General features: G+C 42.5%; 1 protein-coding gene across 3 annotated transcripts in view; it reads right to left on the bottom strand.

Annotated features, from left to right (window-relative positions):
• camk2g2 (calcium/calmodulin-dependent protein kinase (CaM kinase) II gamma 2) overlaps positions 1-21,868 on the bottom strand; it is a 353,326-nt gene that overhangs the window by 16,155 nt on the left and 315,303 nt on the right. For 2 of the 3 annotated variants that reach the window (XM_043679072.2, XM_043679073.2), the window contains one exon: positions 3,579-3,654. In XM_043679072.2, coding sequence (XP_043535007.1) covers positions 3,579-3,654 — 76 coding nt within the window. Of the gene's footprint in view, positions 1-3,578; positions 3,655-11,519; positions 11,604-21,868 lie in introns of all 3 variants that reach the window. The other variant, XM_087982388.1, reaches the window with a different exon arrangement.

Genomic DNA, 21,868 nt, shown 5'->3' on the forward strand with positions numbered 1-21,868 from the left:
CCTTCTTAAAAAGTTAAAAATCACACAATACCAGGTTACCGAATCACAACCTTCTTAAAGGCATTTTTAACTTTGCACAGATATAATTATTGTCATGTTTATTGATGAATTAATATTTGAGCTGTTAAGATAGGGTAATAAAGGGATTGCAATCAAAGATGCCTGGTTTGGATGTGAAATTTCATGTATAGTTCCAGAAGAGTGGGCCTTAATACCAAGACACCACTCAGAATTGGCAAGGCAGGACCAAGTGCCAGCTTGACTTTAAATTAAAGTTATTTTCCTAAGTTGTTGGAAGCAAGCCAATGTTTATAGAGTGTAGGCTGGGAACACCAGACTCTTAAACACTGGTGGGCTACTGGGGACGCTCACATAGCACAAAGTGTGCCCCAGCCTCCCACATGTTAATTACCATTATTCCCAAATTGGTGTCTTACAAATACCAATAAACCCTCCTAACTAGCACTGAGTTGATAATCACATTGTGTCTGATTATTTTTTCATTTATGAGGAATGATTTTAATCCATCCCTTCTGCCACACACCCACAGAAATACTTTCATTTCAGCTCTTATCCTGTTGTATTTTCACTTTCAGATTAATAATTGGTTGGACAGCGAATACCTTTAACATGACTCACTCAGTTTGTGAGACCGTCTTTAAAATGAGACAACCAGAGTTTCCATGTGTTTGTTCAGTTACGCGGTTTCTAGATTACATATGGATACTAACTTGCATGTCCTGCAAAAATATCCACTAATTTTGATGTTAATTCAAGAAATGCAGCTTCTGATTAATGGAGTTTCTGTAAGATTGATGTGTACAGAGCATGTAGTGGTAACGTCCTTACCTCTGGATGAGGAGTCCCAGGTTTAAGGTCCCACCAGATGTATGCAATAATATCTCTAAATAGATTCATTAGCAAATATCTGAGCTTGATGTGTAGTTTTAGAACATTGTGCATTTTACTTTTAACACAGGGCAAGGTGCAGATGCTGTGGCCAACTCTTCTGTTAAACGGAGAGTTGTTTATGTTCAGTTTTTGCTTTGAACCCCTCTGTCTTAACTGGTGAACATGACTGTGTTTTGTACAGAAGTGGGATATGCTGTCTGTGAAAGTAAAAAAATGTTGTGTGTATGTGTAAATATATATATTACGTTGTTGTTGTGAGTGCATAGTCTGACCAGACCATACTGGCTGCTCTCTCATTAGAGAGAGAGGGCAACTGGAGGTGATTTAACCTGAGGACCACCAGACCTCAGATGAGGGAAGAGGTTGAGAAGGAGAGTCCTTCATGGTAACCTCAAACCAGTGATGGGAATTGAACCCGCGCTATCAGCATCACACTGCTCTGTAAGCCAATGAGATATATATAATATATATATTTTTAGATCACCTGAATTGTTGAGAGCTCAAAAAAGCAACTTTGCATAGTTGTTTTTATAAATGAAAGGAAGTAGCAAGCCCTAGCAATTTGTTTAGCTGCTCAGGGTTATTTACGATCAACAAGGTAAAGTCACCATGGGGACTGAGACATCCCAGAGGACCATGGGGCTGCTCTCTCATTAGAGAAAGAGAGAGAGACACACACACAACATGTGGTGGTTTTACCTGAGAGTCACCATGCCTCAGGCGAGAGGTGAGGTTAAGAAGGAGAATCCTTCATGGTAACCTCAGCCGGTGCGGGAATTGAATCTGCGCTGTTGGTGTCCCTCTGCATCACAAACCAGCCATGTCTCCTACTTGAACATTCTGCACTCATTTGTACATCACTCCTTCAGTCCAAATAAGTGAACAACAGCAAGAACAGAATCCTATGAGACATTGCATTGTAACACCATCAACACAGAGACTTTGGTATTTATGTTTCCTCCTTTCTTATCAGTGTGAGATTTATTCATTATCCTTCCCTAATTCTATACCTTTGACCAATCCTGTGTGTTAATTCCTGCTTTTGTATTCCAACAGTGAGTCAAGATTAGATTCCCTACAGTGTGGAAACAGGCCCTTCGGCCTAACAAGTCCACACCGACCCTCCAAAGAGCAACCCACCCAGATCCATTCACCCCTGACTAATGCACCTAACACTACGGGCAATTTAGCATGGCCAAGTCATCTTACCTGCATGTCTTTGGACTGTGGGAGGAAACTGGAGCACCCGGAGGAAACCCACGCAGACACGGGGAGAATGTGCAAACTCACACAGACAGTTGCCCGAGGTGGGAATTGAACCCAGGTCCCTGGCTCACTGCTAACCACTGAGCCACCGTGCCGCCACACTGCTTTTCCAAAATTTCCCCAAATTCAATCTGATGCCTTCACTTTGAGTAACATTTTGCCTCTTAATTTGCAATTTCTAACCCACCACATTATGATCACTCTTGACAAGCTGCATTTAACTCTATTGTTATCCATCATCAATTCTAGCAGCACCTTCCTCTCCTGTAGGTCAATCATGTCACTTGAGGAAAGAGTCTCGCATATATTTTTGAAGTTCCTTTACTCCATTGATGCCTTCCTTGTATTTCATCAATAACCAAAAGTCCTATTTAATCACCCACACCCGTTCACAGGTGTCCTCTTCAGTGTGCCTCCAACTATTTTCTTTCTCACCCATTATGAGCTTTGCTCCACTAAAAAATCAAGCATTTTGGCAAAATATCTCCTACCACTGCATAGTCCATTACAGCAAAGCAGTTCATCAAGCTGGACTGACCACAATGAAATTGAAATGAATCTCAGTCAGTGAATTGCAAAGACAAAGAAGATACAACCCCAGAGATGGATTCAATGTCAGTTCAGTCTCTGGCTGGCTCCTCAGGAATTCTATTGGGGCTTCTCAGTAACTGGTGACTAAAATACTGCACCACCCTCGATTTTCTTAATTGTGTAGTTACAATCAATTCCTTTTTGAATTCTCAGCTTGAGGTTGAGGTGACAAAATACAATTTGACGCCATAAAAGAGGATAATGTACTCCAAAGATTTGCTTGATCTGAAGTTGCCTATGGGTTTCTCTGCTAACCCCACAATCCATCAAACATTAAAGTACCTGTCCATATTGGCACACAAGCCCATGGGAAGATGTTGGCATCTTGGCAACGTCACAGGTCTAGTAATCCAGATCCCTGGGATAAAGTTCTGCAAGTAACTGGTCCAAAACCCAGCATGGCTGACAATGAAATTTAAAACTAATACAACACGCGAATTAAAAGCAACTTTACGTTGCCTGTGTAACTATTGTCATTTGTTGTAAATGCCCATAGGGTTCACTAACACATTTTAAGGAAGAACATCTACTGTCCTTACTCAGTTTGACATCCATGTGACTCCAGATCCCAGGAATGCGATAGGGTTAGGATTCAGGTTTGATTCTTAATAGCTCTCTGGGCAATTGGAAACGGGCAATGAATGTTGGCCTAGACAGCGATGCCCAATTCCCAACAAATAATAATACAAAAAGCAGCAACATTATAACCCAATGTCCACCCCACTCCATCCAGCACCCAACTGGTGATCCCAGTTCCCTCAGAAAGCCAACTGTAAAGGCTAGGGTCTGTTCTGCTTCCCTGAACTTACGTGTAAGCTTCAAAATCTCCATTGTTGATTGCTTCGATGAGCTGTTCTGTGATCTTGATGATATCCTGCTTGCGTGCTGGAAGGTGCAGGAATATGGAGAGAAAAATTAAACATGATTCAGTAATGTATCAGCAGCAAGTTGATTTCCAAGCAGTTTCTGTGTAAAGTAAAACTACTGTTAGGGACACTTATCTGAATAAAGCACCTTATTCCTGAGGCACATTTCTACATAATCCTTAACATCTCTCCTTGGCAGGCTTTGTTAACATGCTTCTATTCTGAGACAATAATCCAGCGCACTCAAATGTATTGGTTAAGTCTGTAAGCAACACACAGGTAAATGAACTATTTCACCCAGCAAACACATAGTGTGTAACATCAGCTCCCTTTCTCAAAGGCAGAATCTGCTAATCTGCATTGGCTTGAGAGGATAGTTAGCACCTTTAAAACACCAGTCTGAACCTGCCATCAAAAGGAGATTTCAAACGTGGTAGCACTAATACAAAGGAGGCAATTGAGTACATACTTACTTTCCAGGTCACCTTGTCTCAGTTCAATAGCTGCTCACGCAAGTATATGGTACTTAGCAAAAAACCAGACTCACCTGACATTTACTTAGTGACCACAGGGGTGAAGGAAGGAGTGCAAAGAGGGGATGAAAGCTACTACAGCTCAGAGCATCTGTGATTCAGGGTGAAGCTTCCACTGCACAGTAAATAAAAAATAAGAGCTCCTCTTATATTCAGTTGAATTCCCCCAAGATTCACCTCATGTTGACACAAGGCGTAATGAGGAATGATCGCTTGAACAAGCTGCTTTTATTGCTGATGGTGAAGGGGACTCACTTCATATGTGCTTGGTAGATCACGGTGCTACCTCTCTCCCCCCCCAACCCCCTCCGTAACCCAGTTTGTGTTCATATGTGGCTGTGAACTCCTTCCTCAGGCACGTGTTGAAGGAAGGTTCCTGCCTCTTGTGCTCAGTACAGTCAGGCACTCCTGCTGTAGAGTGAGTCACCCCCCCTTCATATCAGCTCCCGTTGGGAATGGGCCACCAACTGTGACTGTGGACTCACTGATTGAGCAGTAAAGTACTGTACTGTAAAGTAACCCTGCTACATTCATCAACGGTGACAGTTTGGCGTTCCTACATGATTCATTGGTCTCCTTCATTGATTATTGCTGGGGTGCCTGTTGAGAAAATAATCAGATCTTATGTGCTACTGAGCGTTATCAACTTTAGCCGGTCATATTAATAGGAATCACAACATCCTGGCCTTCAAACTCAAGCTTCCCGGCCGGTCAAACAAAGCCATTTATCCCACCACCTCTATTATTTTATAACTAATCAAAGGAAAATGGTCAAAAAAGTGAACACAAATCCATCTGTGATTTCTTTTCTCATGAATGTTCTGTAGCACCAAAAAAGTTAACCTTTAATTCCTGGATATGTCATGTTGGCAACTCGAAACTATTTCAACTTTTTGAAAGAATACTGTGTCTAAGTAGCTAAAAATCACACAACACCAGGTTATAGTCCAACAGGTTTAATTGGAAGCACTAGCTTTCAGAGCGCTGCTCCCTCATCATTGTGGGTTGCTCCCACACCACCTGATGAAGGAGCGGCCTCCGAAAGCTAGTGCTTCCAATTAAATCTGGTGGACTATAACCTGGTGTTGTGTGATTTTTAACTACTTATACCCAGTCCAACACCGGCACCTCCAAATCGTGTCTAAGCAGTGATTTGTTGGAGGTACAGGAGATGGTCAACAGCACAGAGATGGTCTACCCTGTAAATTCTGTGTTATAAAATTCAGGCATAGGATGTGGGCCAATATTTGTTGCCCATCCCTAGTAGCCCTGCAGAAGGTGGTGGTGAGTTCTTGAACCAGTCTAGTCAACTTGGCATAGTTAGGTGGGTGCGAGTTTCAGTATTTCGACCCAGCAATACTGGAGGTACAGTGATATAGTTCTGAAATAACTGCACGGATGCTAGTATCCTGTCACCAAGTCATCCTTTCTTTACATGTGCACTCTACATGGGCTGTAACCAGCCAGATCAGAGCCAGTCCCTAGATTGAGGAGACCTTCTGAATCTCCTATTTATATCGGTCAGCTAGGGCTCCCTGATTGGCCCAGGTTAACAACCCCAATCATAAAACTCATAGTCAATGAGATCCACTTAGCCATTGGTCCAATCACAACAATTTACGAGTCAGGATTGTGGGTGGCTTGCAAGGGAACTTGAAAGTGGTGGGGTTCCCATATATCTGCTGCACTTGTCCATCCCATGTTGTCAGAAGGGGCAGTATAAACTGTATTTGATGCATACTACTGCCACTGTGCATAAACAGTGGAGGGAGTGAATGTTTAAGGTGGTGAATTTGGTGCGAATCAAGCAAGTTGCTTTGTCCTGAACAGTAGTGAACTTCTGTTGTTGAAGTTTCACTCATCCAGTGAAGTGGAGACTATCCATTGCACTCCTGACTTCTGCCTTGTAGATGGCAGGCAGGTTTTGAGGAATTGGGAAGTGAATTAAAGAACTCTCAGCATCCCACCTGCTCTTGCATCCACAGTTTCAAAGGTCCATTTCCTTAATTAAATAAGATGAGGAGAGAAATTTGTGGATGACTTCAGGAATGTTTTTTCTTAAAATGAGCAGTCAACGTGCTTGGAAGAGATCGCCTAATGGGATAACTGGGGGATAACTTGGGAATGAAACTTTGCAATGCGGCAGGCACAAGTCATGGGAATAGCAGTAGATAAATTAGACCCTCAGGCTGGTTTCTTGCTATCTATCTCAAATACTCTGCCCAATATCTTTTTGGATAACAGAGATTTACCAATATCAGAAGGAAAATTAACAACAGACTTAGCATTAACTGCTTGAATAAAAGAAATATTCTGCTGGAAATCTGAAACTTATACAGAAAATGACAGAAAAACTCAGTAGGTCTGATGCTATCCAACCTGTTGAGTTTCTCCTGCATTTTCTGTATTTGTTTTCGCATTAACTACTGTTTGTGAAAGAGAGCTGCTTTGATGTGAAGTACTTATTTCTGACTTCATTTCTGCAAGCCCTAATATACTTATTACATTCAATTGCCTACAACTGGCAGAAACCATTTCTTTCAGTCTGCACTATTCCTCTTTAATACCTTAAGAGATGTTTGAATGCTTTTAGCAGGATGAATTAAAATTAGCCAAAAAGCCTCACTCTCCTGAGTAATTATTGTATTATCATGTAGAGACATCACAGAATCCCTACAGACGGAAGCAGGACATTCAGGCTATCGGGTCAAAACTGACCCTCTGAAGAGCATTCTACTCCCCTATCCCTGTAACCCCACATTTCCCATGACCAATCCACCTAGTTTGCATGCCCCTGGACACTATGGGTATTTTTGCATGGCCAAACCACCTAACCTGCACATCTTTGGACTGTGGGAAGAAACTGGAGAACCTGGAGGAAACCCACGCAGACATGGGGAGAATATACAGACTCCACACAACAGTTGTCCAGGGTTGGGGTTAGGGTGGAATCGAACCCAGGCCCCTGGCGCAGTGAGCCATCATGTCACCCAATGTCCTGTTAATCTGCCACCAGGTCTGAACATACTTTCAAAGATTAATCACTAGTTGAGAGATTTCTCTGCAAATCCACTGTTTAAGAGATATGAAAAGAGACAGAAAAGCTGCAGATGCTGGAATCCAAGATAGATGAGCAGAAGGCTAGAACACAGCAAGCCAGGCAGCATCAGGAGGTGAAGAAGTCAAGGTTTTGAGTGTAACCCTTCTTCAGGTCTGGGGGTGAGTATAAGTGGCGCTGCAGACAAAGGGGGTGGGGGGATGCAGGGTGGTGAGCTGGGGATAGGTGAAGACAGGTAGAGGGTATGACCTGGATGGTCAATGGGAGGAGTGAATCTGGTAGGTGGCTAGGAGGAATGGAAGGAAGGGGGAGGGTCTGGGAGGAAGTCGAGGGATGGGAAGGGAGGTAATTTGAACTTGGAGAACTCAATGTTGAGTCCTCTGGGCTGAAGGCTGTCCCGGTGGAAGATGAGGTGTTGTTCCTCCAGTTTGCAGTTTGAATCATTGTGGCAATGGTGGAGGCCGAGGATGGTAATGGGGTATGAACAAGCAGCAAGATCAAAGTAGCTAAAGGGAATAACTCTTTATGTTCGACTTATGAGTCAATGAGTTTCATTTGGATTTTAACAATTGAACTGAAACATAGTTCTGTTCTTCCTTAACCTCACCCTACTTCACTCAGCTACAGCTATAGCTGCTGCGCTGGCGAGATTTTTCTGCACATAATAGCTCCTTGATGAACAAATCTATTTCCTACAGTCGTGAAGAGGTATGACGTGACTTTATGTTAGTGGCATGTCCAAGTTATTGTAGTGACATACTTTTTTTTAATGTGCATGTTGTAGTCTGCAGCTGTGCATAAGGACAAGAAAAGTGTCAGCAAATTTCCTTCCATCATATGGTTGAGCAAGAACCTCTTACTTCTTGGCATTAAGGTTTGTCAGAAGAAATTACAGGTTGATATTCAACTATTTCAACTATACTCCTGGCTCAGAGGCCAGGATGCTACCCACGACACCACAAGACCTCCGCCATATCTCATGGATTTTAAAGGGGCTTTGAGCACAGTACACTGACCCAGAATGGGACTGCGGTGTCACTGCTATGTTTACAGACCCGTCAACCCATTTATCTTCAATTCATTCACCAACCCTGGAACTGCCCCAACTCTCAGCACTTTGGGTGCATCTGCAACACAGCGACTGCAACACTCCAAGATGACATCTCATTCTGACTTCCTAAAGAGGTAAGCAATAAACTGAGATCCCACCATTGATGCTCACATCCAAACAAAAGAAAATGAGTACCTGCTTCACTAAGCTAAAAAATGGCACAAACATCTAATAAACAGTGACAAGGCCAGGTGACCATAAGAAGTAGGAGCAGCAGTAGGCCATTCATCCCCTCAAGCCTGCTCTGCCATTCAATAGGATCACAGGTGACCCAACATTCCTTAAGCCCAATTTCTTGCCCTTTCCCCCAACCTCGATTCCCTGACTGATCGAGAATCCATCTTTCTCAGTCTTAAATATACACAAGGACTCTACCCCAAAGCTCTCAGTGGCAAGGAGTTCCACAGAACTTTATATCCTCAGAGAAGAAATTCCACCTCAGCTCAGGCTTAAGTTAACACCCTTTTATTCTGAGGTTATGCCCCTCTGATCCTGAACTCTGCCATGACGGGGAACATCCTCTCAGCATTTACTCTGTTAAGCACTTTCCTAGTTAGTCCAAACCAGGCTCCATGACATAGGATCACGGAGACCCTTCGATCCACTTTGTCCATGCTGACCAGATATCCTAAATTAATCTAGTCGCATTTGCGAGCATTTGGCCCACATCCCACTAAACCCTTCCTATTCATATACCCATCCAGATGCTTTTAAATGTTCTAATTGTACCAGCCTCCACCACCTCCTCTGGCAGCTGGTTCCATACACACACCACCCTCTATGTGAAAAAGTTGCCCATTAGGTCCCTTTCAAGTCTTTCCCCCTCTCACCTTAAACCTATGCCCTTTAGTTTTGGACTCCCCTAGCCCAGGGAAAAGATAGCCTATTCATCCTATCCATGCCCCTCATGATTTGATAAACTTCTGTAAGGTCACTTCTCAACCCCTGACACTCCAGGGAATATAGCCCCAGCCTCTCCCTATAGTTCGTGAATACAATCTTTGAAGTAAAGGTTTCACTGTTACATTTCTCTTCAATCAATTGTTTGCTCCCTTTAGAATCACAAGTCCAAACAGTGAGGCTATCCCATGGCTATGTTGGTGAATCGGAAGCAGCAGCATTTGAGAAGTCATAAAATCCTCTTGTTATAAAATGGCTGAAAACAGACCCTGCCGGTGAGGGAAAACACGTCCCAAAGGTGGCAGCTTGTTTTCAACAAATAACCACACTGAAGAATAAATACACTTTGTGGTGACTCACTATGTTCTTGTATATTTATTTAAAAATAAATCCTGGAAAATTGAAGCAAAGAAACAGAAATGCTGGCAGTAAACAGCAGGTGCAAGAGCAGATGAAGGACAGGGATAAACCTAGATCAACATGTAGCTGGAGAATAGTTTCATGAAACATTTAACCTTTTATTTCTCTCTTAAGATGATGGTTAACATGCCTTTCATCTTCTACTCTTATTGCTTGGAACTGCTGTTGAATTGTGTGATTCTCTGATGATGGCTCAGAAACATAAACTAGCCTATAGTTCTGGGCTTGAAATGTGTGCTGGCCCAATGCAAGGCAGCAGATATAATAATAAGAGGCCAGAATCACTCAAATACTGTTTTGGAAATGGGGAAATATCACCACCCCACCCACCACTCCCACTTGTAAGATGCTATCAACAAATCGCCAAGGCTTGTTATAGGTTTAAGGTGAGAGGGGAAATATTTAAAAGGGACTGGAGGGGCAACATTTTTACACAGAGGGTGGAGCGTGTATGGAATGAGCTGCCAGAGGAAGTGGTGGAGGCTGCTGCAATTACAGCATTTAAAATGCATCTGGATGGGGACATGAACAGGAAGGGTTTAGAGGGATATGTGCCAAATACTGGCAAATGGGACTAGATCTGTTTGGATGGCACGTATGAGTTGGGCCGAAGGGTCTGTTTCCATACTGTATGATTCTATGATTGCACTTTCTAAAGCCATGACCTTTACTGACTTGACAGAAAAATGTAACAGTGACATGAAAACGCCATCTATTTCAAATTCCCCACCAAGCCATGTACCTTCTCAAAAGCTATAGGGAGAGACTGAACAGGCACAGGCTATTTTCCCTGGAGTGTCAGAGGCTGAGGAGTGACCTTGTAGAAGTTTATAAAATCATGCATAGGGTGAACAGCCAAGGTCTTTTCCTCAGAGTAGGGGAGTGCAAAACCAGAGGGCAGAGATTTAAAGTGAGAGGGGGAAAGACTTGAAAGGGACCTAAGGGGCAACCTTTTCACATTGAGGTTGGTGCGTGTATGGAACGAGCTGCCAAAAGGTGGTGGTGGAGGCTGGTACAATTACAACATTTAAAAGGCATCTGGATGGATATATGAATAGGAAGGGTTTAGAAGGTCTGGAGCGAAATGCTCACAAATGGGACTAGATTAATTTAGGATATCAGATCAGCATGGATGAGTTGGACCAAAGGGTTTGTTTCCATGCTGTACATCTCTATGACTCTATAACTAGAAATTATATCACTGTTCCTTTGTTGTCCCTGGTCAAAATCCTGGAACTCTCCTCCTAACAGTATAGTGGGTGGATCTAAGCCGCATGAGACTGCTGTGGTTTAAGAATGCATCTCACCATTGCCTTCTCAATAACATCTGGAATTAAAATCTAGTCTAACTTTTGCCTAAGACATGTTAACTTTTTATGATTCACTTACAAGAATACGCAAGTCCCTCTGAAGCGTGACACTCCCCAGTCTCTCAGCATGCAAAGTAATTTGCTTTTCTATCACACGCACCAAATATGAAACAACATGACTGCCTCAAAGATTGTTTCAAAGAAGTGCATAGAGTTCTCTCTTCAAGTAAGCATTGGAATAATTTTCTGTGATTAATTGTAAAGCAGTGTTTAAATTAAACCTGATAGTTGAGAGCAGCTTCCTCGGCAATCAAGAAACAAATTAAAGAGTAATGAACAAATGCAAATTAAAAGTTGACAATCAGAATTTTCTCTGGCACAATGAAATTATTAAAAGGAAGCTGTGGAGTAAATTAATATGCAAATGCACTATTTTCTAATTCTTTTTATGCAAGTATCAGGATACACAGAAACAAAGATTTGGTATGATTCACTCCAGTTAATCTCTGATGAGAATAGGCACTGAAACTGATTCCCTTTGCCTTCACTTACACTGCGTAGGAGGAGAGGTGGGTAGGAACAGCTCTGAATTATCTGTGTGATTCACTGTACATATGAGTTCCAGACTTTCAGTGGCTGAATACATGTAGGGGGGATGGAGGGGAGGGGGGGGTGGAGGAAAGAGAGAGAGACACATATATGTATACATGTTTAAAAAAATAACCGCACAAAAAAGCAGTGAACACAGCAAAACACAAGCATGGAATTTAAGCTAATAAAACAAGACCATACATAACTTTGAATAAACTGAAAGGCTTGTGCTGTGGGAGATTTGCTAATCATTTCTACATTGATCAGGAGCTCAATCTAATCTGACTCTGTGCTAGTTGCTCTATATTCTTCAGCCAGGATTATCCAAGATTTTCAGATTGATTTGCTGCACATTGCAGCTAGCAAACCCAGAAAGGAGAAACAAATCACAGAATCCCTATAATGTGGAAGCAGGCCATTTGGTCCATCGAGTCTACATGGCGACCCTGTAACTACTCTTGATTGGTGCACACCAGGTTCATTAAATATCCTTCAGGGAAGCAGACCTGCTGTCCTTATCTGGTCAGGCCAATATGTGACTCCAAAGACATGTTGATTCTTAACTGCCAGTGTATCAGGGATGGGTAATAAATGCTGACTAAGCCAACAACATCAACATTCCATAAACAGACAAACAAAAGAATGACACAACACCTTTGACAGTTGGTGATTGATCAGCATTGACTGTTTCTATAGAGGAAGGCCACCAGAAACCACTACAGTCACTTGGTATGTATAAATCTTTAATATAATAAAATGTCCCCAAGAAGCATTAATTAATCAAAAATCTGGCAATGATCTACAGGAGATATGGTGTTTAGTATCCTATCCTAGGAAGGAACTGCTCCAATACAGTGCAATTTCAGCTCCTAATCACTCTTCAATTTTTGATCATTACAAGTAATCAGATTTGCTCGAAATATAATGTCTAAATTGTGACAGTGCCATCAGTGGGGAATTGCAGGAGGGGAGAATTAGTGAACCCATGATAACAGCAGGACTGAGGGATCTATACTTCAGTTACAAAATAGCTGGGATAACTGTTGGTATTTAATAATTTCCACACAAGACTCCCCTCAGCGATTATTCCAAACCTGCTCTGAAATAGCATCAGCAGCTTTTTTGGAAAGTCTCCATTGGAAAAACCTTAAATCAGAAAATGGCAAAGACTTTCATGACCTGGAGACATTTGACATAATTCCCAACTGATGGATAGCTTTGAGTTCTTTTTGTGAAATTAAGCATTGTAATATAGGATAGACAGGAATCAATTTTCACACGGAAAGATCTCACAAACAGGATTATAATAACAATCATTTATTGGTTATTTGAAGAATAGATACTGGCCAGGACACCGGGGAAGACTCTTCAGCTCTTCTTTGAGGGTTTTTTTCAATGTCCAGCCAAAGAAGAGGAAAAACATGGTTTCAACAGCACAGTGCTCCCATAGCACTATTGTGATGATACAACGGCTTTAAGAGGTGTATTTTGTCCTAGTTTGTTTTGACAAAGAAAGGTTGAGACAGAGATGTCAATCAGTCTACTCAGAGCCAATAAACAGTTGAGAGGTCTTGGGTTGTTTTTTGAAATAAAAGATTGCAACAATAGACGCAGCCTGAATAGGTGGGGTCAAGCTCCCAAAGACCAGGATTTTTAGTTTTCATTTTTCAGCAGCAGTTGCTGAGGTTTTAAAGCTGGGTTGGGAAGCTACAGTACCTCTCTCCATGATACTCTCTCTCAGAGTTTTCTCTTGATGTTTTTCCTACAGACTGGAGAATTGCATGTGAGACAATATGTTTTACTGAATTTGCCTTTGCCAAAGATGTGTTTATGGGATGTTACTGTATTGGAACAGTTACTGTTTAGTGATTAAATAATCTATTATTCTGTTAAGTTTTCCAGTAGAGTTAAGTTATTCCAATTTCCTTTTTTTTTAAACAATAGTTTTTAGATTAGATTAGATTACTTACAGTGTGGAAACAGGCCCTTCGGCCCAACAAGTCCACACCGCCCCGCCGAAGCGCAACCCACCCATACCCCTACATTTACCCCTTACCTAACACTATGGGCAATTTAGCATGGCCAATTCACCTGACCTGCACATCTTTGGACTGTGGGAGGAAACCGGAGCACCCGGAGGAAACCCACGCAGACACGGGGAGAATGTGCAAACTCCACACAGTCAGTCGCCTGAGGCGGGAACTGAACCCAGGTCTCTGGCGCTGTGAGGCAGCAGTGCTAACCACTGTGCCACCGTGCCGCCCACTGCCACCGTGCCGCCCACTAGTGTACAAATAAAGTGTGTTTTGCTTCAAGACTGGTAGTTTAACCAAACAAATTGTGTCCAGAATGCAACGCCTGGGACTTGCCTTTAAAATAAGAAAAAGTTTAGGGTCAAGGCTATCATCCTAATATATTTTGAGGGAGTTTGGTCTGGGCCATACACAACACTGAGACGACCAGCTGGCTCTGAAGCTCACATTGCTTCATCAGACAGCTATCTGGCAAATTTTGATAATGAGTCAAGAGGCAATTTTCAGACAAGTGACTAAAAGCCACAATTAACCCTTGGCTGTCAAATTGGTATAAGGTCTGGAATTCTCAACCTTTACAACTTGAGGACAAAAGGGGTACTGACTAAGTCTCGATTGATTCATGGTTGAGGCTAAAAAGTTCTCTCTTGCTACAAAGACATGGCACAGTGGTTCACTGGTTAGCACTGCTGCCTCACAGCGCCAGGGACCCAGATTCAATTCCACCCGTGGGTGACTGTGTGGAGTTTACACATTCTCCTGTGTCTGCATGTATTTTCTCTGTGCTTCGGTTTCTTCCCACAGGCCAAAGATGTGCAGGTTAGGGCGGATTGGCCATGCTAAATTACCCACAGTCTCCAGGGGTATGCAGGTTAGGTGGATTAGCCACGGAAAATGCAGGGTTACAGGGATAGGATAGAAGGTCTGGGTGGGATGTTCTTCAGAGGACCTGATAGGCTAAATGGCCTGCTTCCACACTGCAGGGATTCTATGACAGGCTTTTTGTTGTTGTTACTTTCTTTTGATTAGCTACCAACAGCATAGCTAACTCTCTGAGAGGTGACAACCATCTTTCTTTTATTTGTTAATGGGATGACGGTGTCACTGGCTGGGCCAGCATTTATTAGGGCCATCCCTAATTACCCTGGAGAAGGCAGCGAGGAGCTGACTCGTTGAACCACTGCAGTCCTGGGGGTGAAAGTGCACCCCACTGGGGGTCCTGGTGGAAATTATCCCACTTCGCTTGCAAATCATCCTAATGTACTCCTTACAGATCAGGAATGGAGAAAATCTGCTTCACAGGTTTTTCACACTGAAGGATGGACACTAGAATATGAACTGGATGTAATCCAATTAATCAAAAACCTTAGAAAAGGTTGACAGAGGGATGTCAAGTTGCATTAAAGGATTGCCTATTCAAGTTAGGGCCAGAGGCAAGAATTTTAATCAGGAATTGACAGCAAAAATCAGCTGAAGTATGGCCAATGGCCATATAATCAATTGCCAATAACTGAAAATCTTGTTGTTGGATATCGAGAGGTGGATACGAGCAGGAGAAGCCCTCAAGGATCTTGTTAACAATAATATTACAAATCGCTTCTTCTATAAAGTATGACTCACAGTCCACATATTTAGCATTATGTGCACTGACCCAAAGGCCGTTGAATAAATGATCCAATTCAAATAGCACTGTAGGGGATAGGCAGGGGAATGTCTGGATTTGTTGGCCTTTTTTCAGAATAGCTGGGTCATTCTGATGAGCAATGAGTTTACCACACAGAAATAAGGACATTTGGTTTTCGGTCTTATTTGTGCCAGCTCTTCAAAAGAGATAATTTAAATTGTCTCAACTTTCCCTCCTCTATCCTCGAGGAGCCCTGCAAATTCCTCCTCTTCAAGTGTCATGCCACAAACAAAACTCATTCTAACTAAGTATTATAATCACAGGGGCTTATTCCAATCCTGCGCATTAATCTCATGTGAAGCAGCAGCAACAACAACATGCATTAATATAGCACCTTCAAAAAAGTCAAACATCAGAATGTGTTTCACAGAATTGTAGATTAAATTAGATTAGATTAGATTAGATTACTTACAGTGTGGAAACAGGCCCTTCGGCCCAACAAGTCCACACCGCCCCGCCGAAGCGCAACCTACCCATACCCCTACATTTACCCCTTACCTAACACTACAGGCAATTTAGCATGGCCAATTCACCTGACCTGCACATCTTTGGACTGTGGGAGGAAACCGGAGCACCTGGAGGAAACCCACGCAGACACGGGGAGAATGTGCAAACTCCACACAGTCAGTCGCCTGAGGCGGGAACTGAACCCGGGTCTCTGGCGCTGTGAGGCAGCAGTGCTAACCACTGTGCCACCGTGCCGCCCATACTTTATATTTTTACACCAACTCATGCAGAAGTAAATGTTAGTACAGATTGTCAAAAGAAGTAGGGGTGAAAGCCTGTCATAAAGAATGCCAGAGAATTTGGAAGGCTGTTAATCTGTCTGTTATCCCCTGTGGAAAACACTACAGCAGCTGTTTAAAGTTGGGTGGAGTATGAAGACATGTTTCTTTTGTTAATTCAGCTTTACTGCAACACAGTCGTTGATTAACAAAGCTGAAAGTGAAGTGATGTGTGTAATAGGAGCAAGATAGTCTGTTATTACCCCAGGTGTAATGAGAGAAAAGAAAACAGCTGGTTAACTCAGAACAGATTGAAATAATAGGAATATAGTAAACAATTGTTAAAGAGTGATTAAATAGCAACTTTTCATGTTGATAAACCCTGAACTGAAGCACAAACCAGGGACATTGCTTGGACCTTCAGAATAGCTGTCACTGGGTTTTCAACTTCAACGTGTTTTATAAAAATAAGAACATAAGAACTAGGAACAGAAGGAGCCCACTCAGCCTCTTATTAATGATGGCTGATATAGCATTAATTCCATTTTGCTGCCTGTTCCCCCACACAATCATACAGTCCCTCATTGTGCAAAAACCTGTCTAACAGTCTTGAGAATATGATCAATGGTTCAGCCTCCATTGCTCACTGAGGTAGAGAATTCCAAAGGATTATTAATACTGAGAGAAGGAATTTCTTCATCTTAAACGGAAGACTCATAATTTTGAATGTACCCCATAGTTCTCGGACCCCATCAGGAGCAACACTAGCTCAGCTTCTTCCTAGTCAAGCCCCCCATCCCCCACCTCAGCGACTTGTGTTTCAATAAGATCAAGTGGTTAGTGGTTAGCACTGTTGCCTCACAGCACCAGAGTCCCGGGTTCGATTCCAACCTCGGGTGACTGTCTGTGTGGAGTTTGCACATTCTCCCAGTGTTTGCGTGGGTTTCCTCTGGTTTCCTCCCACAGTCCAAAGATGTGCAGGTCAGGTGAATTGGCCATGCTTAAATTGGCAATTAGGTGCATTACTCAGAGGGAAAAGGAGTTTGGGTAGGTTACACTTTGGAGGAACGGTGTGGACCTGTTGGGCCGAAGGGCCTGTTTTCACACTGTAGGGAATCTAATTTAATCTAATTTAATCATCTCACATTCTTCTAAACTCAAACGAGTGCAGGCCCAAACTTGAATGTCTATGATAACCCCTTCATTCCAGGAATCAGCCAAGTGAACCTTCTCTGAACTGCCTGTACAGATGAACTGTCAAGTGTTCAGAATGTCCCTTGTCACTTGGATTCTAGCTCCTTGTACTTCTGCAGAACAATTCACTTTAGACCTCTGTTTTTCTGCACTGGCTAATTTGCAACATGAAAATTGCCCCCGCTGGTGAGGGGCTTTTGCTGGGATCCTGTTGAAACAGGCCAAAAAGTTGGCAAATGGAATAGAATGTGGGAAAATGTGAAGTTGTTCATATTGTAAGGGAGAACAAAAGCACATAGCATTATCTAAATGGAGTACAACTGCAGAAAGCTGCAACACAAAGGGGCTTAGAGATCTCTTAGATGCATAAAATATAGAAAGCCTGGACACAGGTGCAGCAAAAGGCCAGTGGAATGTTGGCATTATTTAAAATGGAATTGGAGTATAAGAGTAGGGATGTCTTGTTGCAACTATGCAAGGTGCTAGTGAGATCACATCTGGAATATTGTGAACAGTTTTGGTGCCATTAATTAAGGAAACAAGTCATTTAATTGGACGCAGTTCACTAAAGATTCACTGATATTATCCTTGGTATGGACAGAGTGTCTTATGAGCAAAGCCTAAATGGATGCGAACTCTACCTCTTGGAATTTAAAAGAATGTGAGGTGATCTTATTGAAACATACAGGTCATTTGTATATGAATAAAAGAGGTATAGATATTAAGTTTGCAGATGACACCAAAATTGGAGGTGTAGTGGACAGCCTAGGAGGTTACCTCAGGATACAAAGGGACCTTAATCAGGTGGGCAAATAGACTGAGGAATGACAGATGGAGCTTAATTTAGATAAATGTGAGATGCTGCATTTTGAAAAGGCAAATCAAGACAGGACTTATACACTTAATGGTAAGGTCCTGGGCAGTGTTGCCAAATAAAGACACCTTGGAGTGCAGGTTCATAGTTCTTTGAAAGTGGAGTTGCAGGTAGATAGGATAGTGAAAACGGCATTTGATATGTTTGCCTTTATTGATCAGCGTATTGAGATAGGAGTTGAGAGGTCATGTTGTGGCTGTACAGGACATTAGTTAAGCCACTTTTGGAACACTGCGTTCAATTCTGGTCTCCCTGCTATAGGAAGGATGTTGTGAAACTTGAAAGAGTTCAGAAAAGATTTACAAGGAGGTTGGTCAGGATTGGAGTGTTTGAGCTTTGGGAGAGGGTGAATAGGCTAAGGCTATTTTCCATGGAGTGTCGGAGGCTGAGGGGTGACCTTATAGAGGTTTATAAAATCATATGGGGCATGGATAGGGTAAATAGACAAAGTCTTTTCCTCAGGGTAGGGGAGTCCTAAACTGGAGGGGATAGGATTAAGGTGAGAGGTGAAAGATGTACGAGGGACCTAAGGGGAAATCTTTTCACACAGCGAGTGGTGCATATGTGGAAATGAGCTGCCAGAGGAAGAGATAGAGGCTGGTACAATAACAACATTTAAAATGCATCTGGATGGGTGCATGAAAAGGAAGGATTTAGAGGGATATAGGCCAAATCCTGGCAAATGGACTAGATCAGTTTAGGATATCTGGTTGGCATGGATGAGTTGGACTGAAGAGTCTGTTTCCATGCTGTCCTGGGTAAATGCTGAGAGGATGTTTCCCCTAATGGAAGAGTCTAGGTCCAGAGGGCATCGTCTCAAATTAAGGGACACCCAATTTAAGACTGAGATGAGGAGGAATTTCTTCTCTCAGAGGGTGGTGAGTCTTTGAAATTCTTTGCCATGGTGAGCTGTGGGGGCAGAGTCCTTCTGTATACTTAAAGCTGAGATAGATTCTTGATCAATGATTATGGAAAAGGGTAGGAAAACGTACGTAAGGAATGTTGGATCACCCATGATTCTCCTGAATGGCAGAGCAGGCCTGAGGGGCCGAATGACCTCCTCCTATTTCTTACTGCCTTATGGCAAATGGAGACATCAGCAGTTTCGAGAAGTATACACTGAGGATGTTAAGTCAAAACATTCAAAGAATTCTGATTTCCTTATATAATCTCCAAGCTTGTCACAGGGAGGTCTTGATCTCCTGCTTTTAAAGAATAATTAGTAAAGTCACCCTCGTCTCAGAGGACCATAGGGCTGCTCTCTCATTCGAGAGAGATAACTGGAGATAGTTTACCCTGAGGGTCACTGCACCTCAGATAAGGGAAGAGGTTGAAAATCAGGGACCTTTGTGGTAACCTCAGTCGGTGCGGGAACTGAAGTTGAGCTGTTGGTGTAATTGTACACCTTCTCTCTCTCTCCACCTTTAAGATGCTTCTTAAAATCTTTCGCTTTGTCCAATCTTTTGGCCTCATCCTAACGTTTCATCTTTGACTCACTGTATGTTTTCTGATTACCTTCCCGGAAACCAACGTAGGATGTTTTGCTACATTAAAGACATCAACGAAATGCAGATTGTTATTGTAGCAGCCATTGTGCTTGACACTGAGACAGTGATGGAGTGGTTTCTGGTATTGGCTGGAGCACCAACTCTGCCCACAGGGATTGTTATTGTACAGGGAATGACATTAGATTAGATTAGATTCCCTACAGTGTGGAAACAGGCCCTTCGGCCCAACAAGTCCACACCGATCCTCTGAAGAGTAACCCACCCAGTCCTATTTCCCTCTGACTAATGCACCTAACACCGTGGGCAATTTAACATGGCCAATTCACCTAATCTTTGGACTGTGGGAGGAAACTGGAGCACCCGGAGGAAACCCACGCAGGCACGGGGAGAATGTGCAAACTCCACACAGACAGTCGCCCAAAGCTGGAATCGAACCCCGGTCCCTGGTGCTATGATAAACAATGTATCATTTTTAATTTTTTTTTGGTCTCTAAGTGATGCTAATTATTTGGGAAAATGCAACTTTTCTACCATTAATGAATGACATTAATATTAGTAATGTTCATTAATAATAAGTACAAGGTAATCATAGATATACCAGGCTCAGACATATAGTTATACTAGTTAAGGAATAATCTATCTTCTGTAGGTGTTCCCACCCAAGTGCTCACAAGAATTTCTCTAGTTCCAGTGTGGTTTAATCCAGTCTGGAGTTGTTTGGTCTTTTGTGAATCTGTCCACACTGTGTTATTTGTACATAGTGATGTGCAGCTCTGTGACATCATCACAAAGTGGCTCCAAGGTCCCAGAGACCTTACACCACAACACCTACCATGAAGCACTGGAACTGTGCTGGATATCGCACCTTTTAATAGGAACAGCAGAACAGGGACAATATGTTGCTCATTGGAAAATTGAAGAGTAGCTTTTTAACTTGAAATGAAAAGGTCACGAAAGGAGGAGATACATCGTGTTGACTGCAGTAGTGTAAGAGGACAACTCATCATCCCTTTCTCAAGGACAATTAAGGATGGACAATATATGCTAATTTAGCCTGCAATGCCCAATTCCCATTTACGAATAATTAGGCAAACCTCAGGGAGCTATCTGGGGACATTTGCTATTTATGACTTAGACACCAATACTGTCAGCAACACTTGCTCTTTTGCGGATGATACAATAAGAATGCATAGGTTGCATCGTAAAGATCAAGTTCTCTTCTGAGCAAATAGATTTTGGTGCAAAATTGATTTTTACAGGAGCATGGGACGAGACGTGTATGTTAAATGGGACAACAGTGTAAGTTATTAATCACAAGGAGATTGGTGATTTTCCAAAGAATGAATTTATCAAGATGTCAGTGTCACTAGAATGGAGTCAGGTTGGCAAATTGTGATTCATTAGCAGCAGGATGAGTATAAATCAATGAGGTTGCACTGTTGATGAAAAGGGCATTGGACGATTTTGATCAAACACACTACTTGCAGCTTAATCACTTAATCACAGACAGGACGCTGCTGCCCATGAATGAGGACAGGGTCAAATTTTAAACACGAACCCTGGTGTCAGGCATCTAAATTATGAGGAAGGTTTAAGATGTTATGAACAAAATCAGAGTCTGGCAGCATCTGTGGAGAGAAATCAGAGTTAATGGGCAGCATGGTTGCACAATGGTTAGCAGTGCTGCCTCACAGCACCAGAGTCCCAGGTTCAATTCCCGCCTCAGGCAACTGTCTGTGTGGAGTTTGCACATTCTCCCAGTGTCTGTGTGGATTTCCTCTGGGTGCTCCAGTTTCCTCCCACATTCCAAAATGTGCAGGTTAGGTGAATTGGCCATGCTAAATTGCCCGTAGTGTTAGGTGAAGGGGAAAATGTAGGGGAATGGTTCTGGGTGGGTTGCTCTTCGGAGGGTCAGTGTGGACTTGTTGGGCTGAAGGGTCTGTTTCCACACTGTAAGAAATCTAATCTAATCTTAATATTTTGGGTCGAGTGACCCTTCTCAGAAGGCTCACTGGATCCAAAACGTTAACTCTGATTTCTCTCCACAGATGCTGCCAGATCTGCTGAGCTTTTACAGCAACTTCTGTTATTGTTTCTGATTTATAGCATTTGCTGTTTTTTCAGTTTTTAAGATGTTATGTTTGCTTTCAATGCATGATAGATTTTGGGGAAGCCATTTGGGTATAAATTCAGTGTAATTGATGTTATCCAAAATCCATCAAGAACAGTAATGAGAAAGTTTTACATCCTATTCTGCCACTGTAAATAATGAGATCCAGAAGATCAAAATTC

The sequence above is a fragment of the Chiloscyllium plagiosum genome, unplaced genomic scaffold, assembly GCF_037043375.1.
Source record: "Chiloscyllium plagiosum isolate Xiang-an unplaced genomic scaffold, Cpla_swu_hap1 HiC_scaffold_43, whole genome shotgun sequence".
Lineage (NCBI taxonomy): Eukaryota > Metazoa > Chordata > Chondrichthyes > Orectolobiformes > Hemiscylliidae > Chiloscyllium > Chiloscyllium plagiosum.